A 12607-nucleotide genomic window follows, 5' to 3' on the forward strand; every position below is an offset into this window, starting at 1 on the left:
AGGGCACGTTGGTTCATTACTTCTGTGGATGATTGCATTAGGGTATTGTGGATGATTGCACTAGGGTAGTGTGACTATATTTGTTAAAAACTAAATCTGAGGTGGGCAACATTTTTCCTACATTCTACAACATGATTGAAAATCAGTTTGGGGTTGAAATTAAGAGGCTTGGATTTGACAATGCCAAGGATTTTTTTAATCAATCTCTCTCTGTTTTCTTTTAACATAAAGGCATCATTCATGAATCCTTCCACCCTTATACTCCTCAACAAAATAGTGGTCGAAAGGAAGAATGGCCACCTCCTGGCTATTACTAGAGAGCTTCTATTCCACCATAATATTCCTAAACATTATTAGGGAGAAGCAACCCTAACGACCACTTTTCTTATCAACAGGTTACCTTCACAAACCCTTGAATCTAATAGTCCAATTCAACTTTTAACCAAAAACTTCCCTGATTTTCATGTTACTAGTTGTTGGAAACCTAAGGTGTTTGGGTGTGCATCCTTTGTTCATGTCCCCAAGGTAAACTTGATCCTCATGCTCTAAAGTGTATTTTCATTGGATACTCCCCTATTCAAAAAGGTTTCCGGTGCTATAACCCTCCATCCAAGAAAATTTTTGTGTCAGCAGATGTAACCTTTGCAGAAAATGTCCCTTATTTTGCCATCCTTATCCTTAGGGGGAGAGTCTAATTCTGGAGGATAAGGATCAATTTCTTATCCTTCTTGACTTATCATCTTTCTCTCTCCTATTAGTTATCCCAGAGAACTCACTAGGTATGAAACAAGGGAAGCCTTCCCCAAATACTCCTCCTCGCCCACTATAGGTATATTCAAGGAGAAAAGGGCTAGTTTCTTCCCCAGCATCAAGTCTTGGCATCCATTTCAAGTCCTAATCCTGATCCTAGTCTTATTACTACCAACACTGACAATCGAGACAGCCCACTTAACAACTCACAAGGTAAATCATTTACTGAATCCTTAATACCTAATGCTGATCCTATTGAGCTTATTGCATCTACTGAATCCATACCTGAAATTGAAACATCTAAGTGTGATCTTGATTGGCTTATTGCACTTTGGAAATGTTCTAGAACCTACACCAAACATCCGTTGTACTTGTTCTTATCCTATTCCAAATTGTCACCTCAACACAAAGCCTCTCTCACTAGTCTTCATACCATTTCTATTTCCAAAACTTTTTCTGAAGCAATAGGGAATGGGAATTGGAAGAATGCCATGGAGGCTGAGATGGCAACCTTAGAAAAGAATCAAACTTGGGAGCTTGTTCAGTTGCCTAAAGAGAAACACCCAGTGGGATGTAAGTGGGTTTATATAGTGAAATATAAGTAAGATGGATCCTTGGACATGTACAAGGTAAGGATAGTAGCTAAGGGTTACACACAAGCGTATGGGGTAGAATACCTAGAAACGTGGATGACATTGTAGTCACCGGAAATGATGAAGGCGACATGAATAAACTGAGGAAGTGTATAATCAATGAATTTGAAATTAAAGAATTGGTGAGATTGAATTATTTTTTGGGCATAGAAATGGCACATTCAAAGGAGGGTGTAGAAGTGGACATTGTATGTGGATGACATTGTAGTCATCGGAAATGATAAGAGGCTGACTTGTCCTCATTCTCGGGCAAGATCAGATCCGTTTGATTGGCTTTTATTTCTAAACTTAGTGTGTATCTTCTAGAAGATAGGTTGCTGTAACTTCTATATTTTGTTTGTATCCTAAATTGTATAAGTTTCCAAATCTGGATTTGGAAACTTTCCTATTCTGTTCTTAGAAACTTTCTAGTTTGATAGGAAACCTTGTATATAAGTTCAGCTAACCCTTAAGAGGGAAATAAGATTGAGTGCAATCCTTCATGTCATTCTTGATAGATCTCTAATGACAATTGCCCAGTAATGGAACGATAATCAAACAAGACCAAGGCAAACTATTAGAGGCAATGTGCAATAAAGTCAAACCCACACATCCAAATGATAATATAACTAATAGCAAAATACGAACTCATCAACAATATGATTGACACCATAGCCTCCGGGTATGTATACTATTCTGTTTATGAAATACATAATTGGTTCTGATAAAGTATACAACCAAACAATGCATGCAATGGCATTTCTACTCACTAGAGATGATAGACAGGCTAAACCAAGTTAAATGGACAATTTGATCGAAGAGATTCAAACAACAAAAAAAGGAAAACTCACCCCTTAATTTTCGACAATCTAGCCTAATCCTTTGGGTTTTAAACTCTAGCTTTTTGTTCCTTTGCTTGGATCTACACACATGAAAAAGCACTGTAGTGCTCTAGGGGGAGTGGGTATAAGCAGAATATAGGAGTTGGTTGTCAAAAAGGTCAAAGTTTAGCATTTACCCAAACCTCCTTCCTCTCATGGTGACTTGACCGAGAGCTATGGGTTTTAAATATCTAAATTTCTACTTTCTCTTTCGATTGTTCACACATGCAATGGGTTGTCTAGGGTCTTTAGAGTAGATTGAAGCAAGTCTTTGAAGCACGAAAATAGCTCTGAGACACCGTTTTGCTATTTCCGAACCGTTTCCCTTTTCATAAATAGTAAAAATGGCCCGAAACGTTTTTCGGGCTGTTTTATAATTTGGGAAACGTTTCGTGGCTGTTTCGCAAATTTCATAAAATGTTTCCGGCCAGAAACGTGTTTTCGATGACCCACTATCACGAATCCCGAAGTTCCCTCTCTTTTTTCAGTCTTCAGTCTTCTTCTTCTTCCTTTAGTGCTTTGTTTCTAAATCTCGAAGTTCCCTTTCTCGGTCGTTAGAGCTTGCTGCTCTAGGTGTTTCCTCGCCATCGTCATTCCCTCACTTTCGGTAGCTGTTTCTTCTTGCCGTTCCCTCTCTTGATTGCCACCATTTTATCATCTGAACTCTCTCTCTCTCTCTCTCTCTCTAATTTTCTCTACAACACTCTCTGAAGAACACCTCTGGATTCACGGATTTTGTAAAATCTGACCATCCGATCTTCAGCGGACCACATTTTCATTGCGAAAGTGCCCCAAATCTACAAGGAGGTAAGTCTTTCAATTTTATTAGCAACTTTTGCAGCAAGATCCATTGATATATGTATATACACGTGTTTGGGTCTTTGGCCAGAAAGTTTAATCTAGATCTACGAAGATATGGTCGTCAGATCTTGCTAGTTTTTGGATATGTTGGTCGTTGGGGATAAGAGTGTCATGTGGTTGCCTCAAATCGTCGGAAACCACCAGCTATAGTGGCTCGTGGCTATTGGTAGTGCGCTTTCCGTTTTGTCCAAAAACTTAAAAGCCAGATCTTCGGAAATCCAATTGTTAAATCTGGGCCCATTTTTGTATATGTTGACCCCTCTTGGCTTGGTGTTTTTAATGGTTGGCTCTGATTGTAAATATTGTTGATGGTTGTTTGAATGCAATGTGAACTTTATGTTTGTGTTTGTTTAAATGTATTATGGAACTTATGTTTATTGTTTATGTTTGTTTGTATCATGTTTGAACTATTTTTTATAATTTTCTATATTAAAAATTATATTTACAAAAAAACTTCTATATTTTTTTAATTTGTGCTTTACCCCACCTTTCTGTTTCCTATTTTTTTTTTTTTTTTGGGAAAATGCTGTTTCCCCTGTTTTCGTTTCGTATCGGAAACATTTTCCGTTTCCGTTTTCATTCCATCTAGTGTCACGGCCTAAGCATGACAAACTTGATATTCTCTTAACTTCCTTGCACACCTCTACATTAGGAATTACAACAGTAAAAGTAAATAAACTAACTTCTACATTAGGAATTACAGTAGTAAAAGTAACAAAATTTTAAATGAGCTATTGCAAGGGTCCTTCTCGTGACACTTAGAAGCTAGTTATGAGCTTTGATCTAAGAAAAATGAAGAAAAGCAACTCACCCAACTTCCCCTTAACTTGCTAAGCTGGCTAATTCTTGGACTTTCTTCCTCCAAACCTTCTACGGAAAGCTGATTCTTGATATCTATGGATAGATCTCCTAAACTTTCTTGGGAGCATTGGGTCTTCTAGTTCCTGTTCCGGTTTTTGAATATTCAGAGCTGGTCTGGCATCATTTTCACCTGGCTATATTTAGTTTTCTGGGGGGACTTCTGTAGCACTCTTCCATTAGTTTCTGTTGAATCTGCTCATATTGCTGGAGGGTGGTGGTGATCTCTTTCATATTTCTGGCAACAGTGAGGTTTAGATTTTGGGGTTGTTGAATTCTGATGTGGCTTGGTACTGATTTCTGTTGGCATTGGAGTTTTGATTTTAGCATCCCATTCTTTGTTTAGTTCAGGATTTCTTTGGGATTGTTTGTTTTGTGTAGGGTTGTTTGTATCGGTGCCTCTAGTGGCTTTGCTTTTATGCATTAACATAATATAATCAGACCTCCTTAAAAAAAAAAAAAAAAAAAAAAAATCTCCCAAACTTTCATTCAAAGTTCAAGCTCTTACTCTCTCATGATCTCCCCTTCTCTCTTGTATTTGGCTGAACGGAAGCAAGAATGGGAAAAAATTTCTAAGGCCCTCCTTTTATAATGCCCTCCAATGGCCTTAGGCCCCCTTTAAAGCCAAACATGGTCAGAGGTTTTCCCAAACTTTAATTTGAAAACGATACTAAAACCTGACTTGCTAACCTTTTTGGCTTTTATTGATTTCTATACTCAATTTCTAATTTTCGATTCCTAACTTACTCAAGCCCTCAGGATTGCATCCCCTCTAATAGTACTGTGTTTTGCTTTTGGGGTCTGCTCGTGTCTAGGGATGTAAATGGGTTCCCAATTAACCCTGTTTAAAGTGAAAACAAGTATAAAAGTGAGGTATAGTTACAAGGCTTATTTGAAAATTTATTAAAATAGGCATGGAAATGGGATTAACTGGGGCCTTAATTACATCCATACTTGTGCCCATTTTAAGAGTCGTTAAATTTTCCTGCTAGTTACTAACTGGTTTTCTCTATTTGAGTCTCTGTGTTCTTTCGGGCTCTCTCACCCAAAACCACAACCACTTCAAGGTTGCTTCTTGTACTAAACTATGACCCTTCAGGATTCAGCTGATTTTCTTGAAGTTTCTTCTAGTGTTGCAGCTTTTTGAGCTGCTACTTTTAGCTATCTGACACTCTTTGTCATTTTTTGATCCAAGATCACTGTTAGACTTGTCTTAGGGTCTACTTGACCATTCTAGCTTTGGTTTCAGACAGCCAAGTCCTGGGTTTTCTTTGCACTCAAATCAGTAATTTCTCAGCTCACTGGTTCCTTAGCTTGCTGAAACTGAACTTTCAGGTCATTGGGACCGCCTTAGAGTCCTCTAGAATCACTAGGAACACACTCTTAATCTTTCTGACATATAATACTATCTAATACCAGTCTAATACCAGATATTAGATAAGTGCTGTTCTTTTTTTTTTTTTTTTTTTGGTGGTGTTATTATGCATTTGAAATTTCCAATAGTTTATCCCAATCTGTTTTATATGTAGAAGAGGAATATAGATGGTAAAATACTTTGCCTAAACACCAGGAAATGATTTTCAAGTTGGAAATGTATGAGAGGAAGGTGGAACCCATAAAACAATCAGATAAACATTGTAGCTGGCTTATGGGGTATGGATATGGATGGAGTGGGAGATAGACATGATGCAGGTTAAGCATCTGGTTCTGAACAACCTGCCTCCTGGTCCTGTTGGTAACATCCATTCCTGGTGACTGGATATCATATGTTCTTTCCTCTGTGTGTGTGTGTGTGTGTATATATATATATATAAATAATATGTAAAAGAAAAGGAAAAGATATATTTTTTTCATGTTTCAGGATAAGATATCGTATGGATACAAAAGTTTCTATAATCATAAATCGGTGTTTTAAATAAAACATGATTGGCTGGAATCAGGTTATGCTATGGATATGGTTGTCAGTGTTTGGTGGTAGCTATTGGGGGGTGGCAATGGTATGCAGGAGCCCATCGCGAATGGGTTCCAGGGGGGACTGACCCCTCTAGAACCCATTTGTGATGTGTTTCAGACAGAACCCATAGCAGAAACACACACACACATACACCCCTAAAATATGAACCCATTCATGATGAAGATGGAATGCAGTTCCTTCAAAGAGAGATAGATGGCGCAATGAAGATGGAATGGAGAACAAATAGATGTCCATTCATGTTCTTCCCCGATTCTTCTTTTTCTCTGCCTTCTCTTTCTTCGCCTTTTTCTTGTGAAGATATTAAGTTGAAATTCAATAGGGGGATACTTTGTATTTGAGGGAAGTACTATTAAATAGGAAAGTGGGTGTTCTTTCTTTGTAAATTGGAAAACATGAGGTGAAAGTTTCATCAAGATGTTAGGGAAATCTTTGTCTAAATGGCAGTCCTATTGAGCTTTGCAAGATTCTAGATTTAGATAGAACTTGGTTAATAGAACTAGTTAAAAAAATTGTTATAAATCAATAAAATGACGGACGCTTTGGGAAGTGTGAGTACCCATGTATAAGAATAAAGGAGATATTCAGTTGTATGAATTATGGAGCATTAAGAACATAAGTTCTGCCCTTGAGACTTTAAAGAAATAGTATTAGATAACCAATTTGGATTTGTGCTAGGAGGTCAACAGCAAAGATGACATCTACCATAGTTATAGACTTGGAGAAGGTTTATGAAAGGATTCCTTATAATTTTAGTGGGCTTTGTGAACAAAACGACAACACCAACAACAGTCCCAAGCCTTAATCCCACTAGGTGGGGTCAGCTGGTGTTTGAACTGATGAGTTTTACACTAGCTGTTCACTATCTAACACAATTCTCCTTCTTTATCCAAGCTTGGGACTAGCTTACACAGGAGCACCTTCAACACTGTAAGTAAAGGAAAGCTATCACAAATACATATATATATATATGGATCATGCTACATGTATACCATTTTTGTACATCTTGGGCTACACAAGGGGTATTATGACCAAAATACCCTGTGCCTCTCCATGAGCCTCACGCGCCTCTATGCGCCTCATGAGGGGTTTTTTGTCATAATACCCCATTTTGTAGCCCAAGGTGTACAAAATGGGTGTACCAATAGCATTTTCCATATATATATATGTATATATAGATGTATATGTATATTCAAAAATAAAAAAAGATAACATTATGTATGACTGGTGGGATGTGACCATACAATTACGGGAAAGCAAGATCTATGTAGCCAGACTCAGAGGTTAAGGCTTCATTGAGACAGCAGCATATGTTTTCTCTATCATGTTTGCTGAGAAAGTATGAAGTTCTATGTACATTTAATAGCTGTATATCCCTGAAAGTAGGTGCCAGGACTAACTGGATCCTATTGATGATTTCTAAAGCCAGAACTTGTTCCCAATTAGATGATCCTGAGTTTTCTTGCCTGGAATTTTTTCCCTCCATAAAAATCATGTTGATATGTGCTTGTGTTAACTCAAATGCAATTATGTTTGCACTGTGTTACTATCCTTGAATCGACACCAGTGATAGATTTGCATTCAAAAATGCTGTCAAGTATAATATTGTTCAGGTACAAGACATTCTTGTGAATCTTTATTGTTAATGTTGTCTTCCAGATTGATAGGTCGGGGAAGATACCTAGGCTGAGGTTCCGAGATCGCGACTCATATGCTGGGAATAAGACAAAGGAGTACGATGATCTTGCCATGAAGTACTTGTCTTATGTGCTCTTCTTTCTTGTTGCCTGCTCTTCTGTTTATTCTCTCATGTATGAACGCCATAGGAGCTGGTACTCCTGGATTCTTTCTTCACTCACAAGCTGTGTTTACATGTTTGGTAAGCCATGAGGTCCTTTCTACTTGTGTGTGCAGCCTCTGTTTTAAAATTTAAAATTTGCATTGATATACAGTGTCTATTGTTGTGCCTATATGAGGCAAAAGTCCTGGATGCTTTAGGTTATTGGACATCAGTTATGTTACTCTAGTTATGTCTATGTTCTGGACTAACGGGCATATAGAGCGTTTAGTGGTCATTTACATAGCTCTACTTCTTGATTGCAAGGAATATAAAGAAATAAGTCATGCATTGCAGTTGGCAAAAGAAACCAAGGTCAGGATTGGCTAGTTGAGATTACATCATCTATTAGGATAGGGCCAGCAGTCTGATCCTTATTTCCTGTTAGTTCATTTGGAATAAGTTTATGAAATATAAAATAATCCACTGAACCTAATAATTTGAGATCCTGGAGGACTAGTTTGTTGCCATTTTGCATTGTCAAATTTTGCTATCAATATGCAGTGGTTAATCTTCTTCAAAGAAGGCCGTCTTCTTGGTCAGAGTTTAACAATATATCTTGTTTTGTTTTTCTTTTGGTATTTACTTTTCCAGGTTTTATTATGATGTGCCCTCAACTATTCATCAACTATAAGCTGAAGTCTGTGGCGCATCTACCCTGGAGGCAGATGACATACAAGTTTCTTAATACCATCATTGATGATCTCTTTGCCTTTGTGATTAAAATGCCAATGTTGCACCGGCTTTCTGTCTTCCGTGATGGTGAGTTATGGTGCTGAAGTGTACTTTGTGTTTAGCCATTTGGTAGGAAATGTCTTGTCTTTCATCCTGTACGGTAAACAGGAATCGATTGATGAAGAATGCTAATGCAGGAAGATCACACAGCAGTGTGAACATGCCTTTTCCCATGCCATGCTTCCATGCAAACCCGAAGTCCTGTTGAAAATGTATCTTGTTTTTCTGCTTTTGCGAAATTCGCTTCCAACTGCTGCATTAGGGGCACAAGTACAGGAGTGTGCCCCTATTATTTACAGCAATAAATGCTGTGCTTATTCTGGGACTAGTTTTTGAATGAAAATAGGGTTGTGAGGGGTGAATTTCATTATATATTGAAGTGCCAGTCGTCTCGCTTTATTCGTTTACAAGTAAATGGCTGGCCTCTCTGGCAAAGCTTTTATTCTGTCTCATTGTCGGTTTGGTCTTGCAGATGTCATCTTTCTGATATATGTGTACCAGAGGTGGATCTATCCGGTGGATAGGAAACGAGTAAATGAGTTTGGTTTTGCTGGAGAAGAAGATGAAAATCAGACTGCTGTGGTGGATGCAACAGCGCAGGTGAAGGAAGATGATGATAAGAAAACTAACTGAGATGGTTGGTTGGTTGTCTTGTGCTGAATCAAAAGCCTATAAATTTGACTTCCTTTACTTCTCCACTCTCTGTTTTTGTTCTTTTTGTTTTCATTTTCAGTTTTTGAATTCTAGGAAGAATTCAGACCAAGTTTATTGTATTTATGGTAATAGTTGTTTTTTTTTCTTTTTTTTCCCTAACAAAAGCTAGACATGCATGATGCTGCCCCTTCCTTTAATGGCAACCTTAGGCTGAGCATAAAAAGACCGACCTTTTTCTTGTTTTTTGGGTACGGTTTGTAGTTTGTAATGTTAGTTTCGCCTTTAAGACTCAATTCTGATTCTCTCTCTCCTTTCATTTGTGCTCTCGTCTTAAATTATGGCATGTTTTTCGCCTCCCAACCAAACTCACTAGGTCTTGGTGGCTGGTTGGCCTTCTTTTAGAGGTAAAATTGTTTCAAATTTAAAAACAATCTTTTTCTTCTTGCACTTTGTTTTCTTTCCCATATTTCTGTGTGTGTGTGTGTGTGTGTGTATGTGTATATCACTGCCAAGGCATTTCACAACATCAATGGTAATGGCAGTGTAGAGAAGGTTTGCTTCTTTCTTCATTCTCTGAGGATCATCACTTCAACACCACACCACCCCCTTCTTGTGTGTGTGTGTGATTTGTCCCCCCAACATTCTTTACCTCTATAGTGATACCATTGATTGCCTTATCCTCAAATTGGTTACTCCCTCCCTAATCAAAGCCTTCAATTTCTCCATCTCCTCAACACTACTACTCTCTAGTTTTAATTATATATATATATAGATATAGATATAGGTTACTAACAAGTTTTGTTTATGCAAATTGGTGAAGCACAAGGATGGCATTGTCTATTATGATGTCTTGGTATTTATTTAAGAAGTATTTTTTTTCTTTTTTTTGGCATTTCTTTTGATAACAAGGAGGGAATGAATGACTTAACCCCAATATATTTGAAAAGGACCTGACTTGGAAATTGACGTGGACTGCCCATGCCCGATGGTGCCACTAAAACTAAGCAAGCCAAACAGATTTCGCTTATTGCAAAAAGGAAATAGTGAGGATTGTCCTACCTAGAGCTTAGCTTGTTGGCAAAGTCACTCCTATGCTTGTAAGGAAAAGTGATCCAAAAAACAGGAGCAAGGAATAGATAGATGAACTATACTAAAACCCAAGACAAGGATTGTATTTGACTTGTGTTGGTTGCCTAGAATTCTTGAAAATTCATGTGTATTTAGTTTACAAAGTGAGGTAAGGTGAAAATCTTGGTGTTGTTGGATTTAGTGGAACTCAAATGATGGTTAGACACTAAGAGAGTGGATTAGGTATATGTGGAAATTTCGAACCATTGTAATTCTCCATTCTCATTTTTATTTGTCTTGCTATATCTTGTGGCATTTATTCTCCAAAAATCTTAAACAAATTCACATATACATATTTATATAAGCATAATTTTTACAAAATTCTATCTTAAGAGTTTTCTTTAAGAAAATTACTAAAAATTTTAATAACTCAAGTCACTCTTGTTGAGTGATCATTCCCAGTAAGACTAACAATTGATATCAAAACGGGCTTTTAAAATAGTTAAAATTTTAATTTAAAATTTTAACTTAAAAGAGATCTAAATGGTCTCATTCACTAATAAAGTTATAATCATAGGACCATTACCTTCTAGATCACCATTCACTAACCAAGCTATAATTGAAGGACTATCACCTTATAGACCATGTTTCTTTGATGACGCGAATTATGCCTATCGGAAGGTATGGAATCTTATTTATTTTCAATAGAGTATCACTTATTGAAGATAATTAGGGATGATTTTGTTACATCTAAACCTAAATAAAAAGAATGGAATGAAAAAGATATTAAAAAACACCAAATGGACTATTGAGCCAAGTATATAATTTTTTGTTCAATCTTTTCTAGTGAATGTGAAAAACTTTCATCTTGCTTCACATCTCATGAAATATGGAGAAAATTAGAAGTGGTCTATCAAGGAACCAATCAAGTGAAGAATATAAAGATTAATTTACTAATATCACTATATGAAGAATTTAAATTGCTTTAAAATAAAAACATTAATGAAATGAATAGTAGATTCCAAAAGATCATAAATAATCTTAAAATGTTTGGAATAATAGTTTTGAAAGTAGACCAAGTTAAGAAAATTTTTAGATCTTTATCCTTAGAATGACGACCTTTAGTGATTGCTATAACTCAAGCAAGAAACCTAAAGGAATATAGAATGGAAGAGCTCATAGGAACTCTATTATTAACTCAAGAACTGGTGTTAAATAAAATGAATGAAGATACAAAGGGTAAGAAAATCATATCATTAAAAGTAAATGAAGAATCATAATCTAGTGAAGTAGAAGATGATGATGAAACTGCTCTCCTTACAAAAACTTTTGCAAGATTAATGAAAAAGAAAGGCAAGGAGCACAAGAAAATGCCTCCTACTTGTTACAAATGTAAAAATGTTGTGTACTTGTAATATGATTGCCCAAAAGAAAGGAAAAAAATAAAAAAGAAAGGAAAAGATCTAAAAGGCAAAAAAACATGCCTTTGTGACATGGGATGCGGATGACTCAAGTGAGTCATCTCAATTTGATGAGAAAAAAACACGTGTGCATCATGGCCTTGTAAAATGAGGAAGAAGAAGAAATATAGAGCTTGAAGAACTCCAAGAGGCATTTAAAGAATTGTACAAAGAATATCAATCTCTCAAGAAAGAGTTAAAAACCACAAAGAAATCCCACAATGAAGAGAGTGAAAAATTAAAATGTGAAATAAAGAATTTAGAGGAAAAATCACAAGAATTAAAGAAAGAAAATAAAAATAAGATAGATGGCCAGTTAATCAAGCTTCTAGAAGAAAATAAACTGCTAAAATCTCAAAACAACAAAATATTAGTAGAAAAGAATGCTATTGAGAAGGCATAAGCCACATTGATTCCTAGGAAGAATTTGTCACGACTCGATTTCTAATAAATCATGACCGACACTAATCCCTAGGCCCAGCGGCCCCACTGTGAATTAGTAAGTCTCTTCTCTAGACAAAATATAGAGACATGGAATAAAATACTATATCAACTTTTCAAAAAAAAAAAAATCTCAATATCTCATATATAGCAGTTACACAAAAATATGAATATCCATCCTCCCGCTATCATAAATATATACACAATCCCATATCTCGGGCCTTTGACACAATTATGTACCACAAAAATAAAATACAAAAGAATAGACTAAACAATATGTGTACGTCTCCACAAAGCATCCTATATCACATCAGGAATCAAAAGAGTGTCTGACATCATACCAGAAGATCTGCTGGACCAATATTTAAAGAAGAATCTCCTAAAAATATTTTAAAAAAAAGGGTGAGTCTTGTGGACTTGCGAGTATAAGGTATGTTATGCCTACTAAGAGAGTATGC

The 12607-nt window shown here is 36.4% G+C and overlaps 1 protein-coding gene across 1 annotated transcript in view; it reads left to right on the top strand.

The window, feature by feature from the left end:
• LOC127803317 (uncharacterized) overlaps window positions 1–9496 on the top strand; it is a 72575-nt gene extending 63079 nt beyond the window's left edge. The window contains exons 10-12 of the mRNA XM_052339443.1: window positions 7614–7833; window positions 8386–8553; window positions 8999–9496. Coding sequence (XP_052195403.1) covers window positions 7614–7833; window positions 8386–8553; window positions 8999–9159 — 549 coding nt within the window. The 3' untranslated portion in view covers window positions 9160–9496. The remainder of the gene's footprint in view (window positions 1–7613; window positions 7834–8385; window positions 8554–8998) is intronic.
• The last annotated feature ends 3111 nt before the right edge of the window (window positions 9497–12607 follow it).

This window comes from Diospyros lotus, chromosome 6 (genome assembly GCF_014633365.1).
Source record: "Diospyros lotus cultivar Yz01 chromosome 6, ASM1463336v1, whole genome shotgun sequence".
Lineage (NCBI taxonomy): Eukaryota > Viridiplantae > Streptophyta > Magnoliopsida > Ericales > Ebenaceae > Diospyros > Diospyros lotus.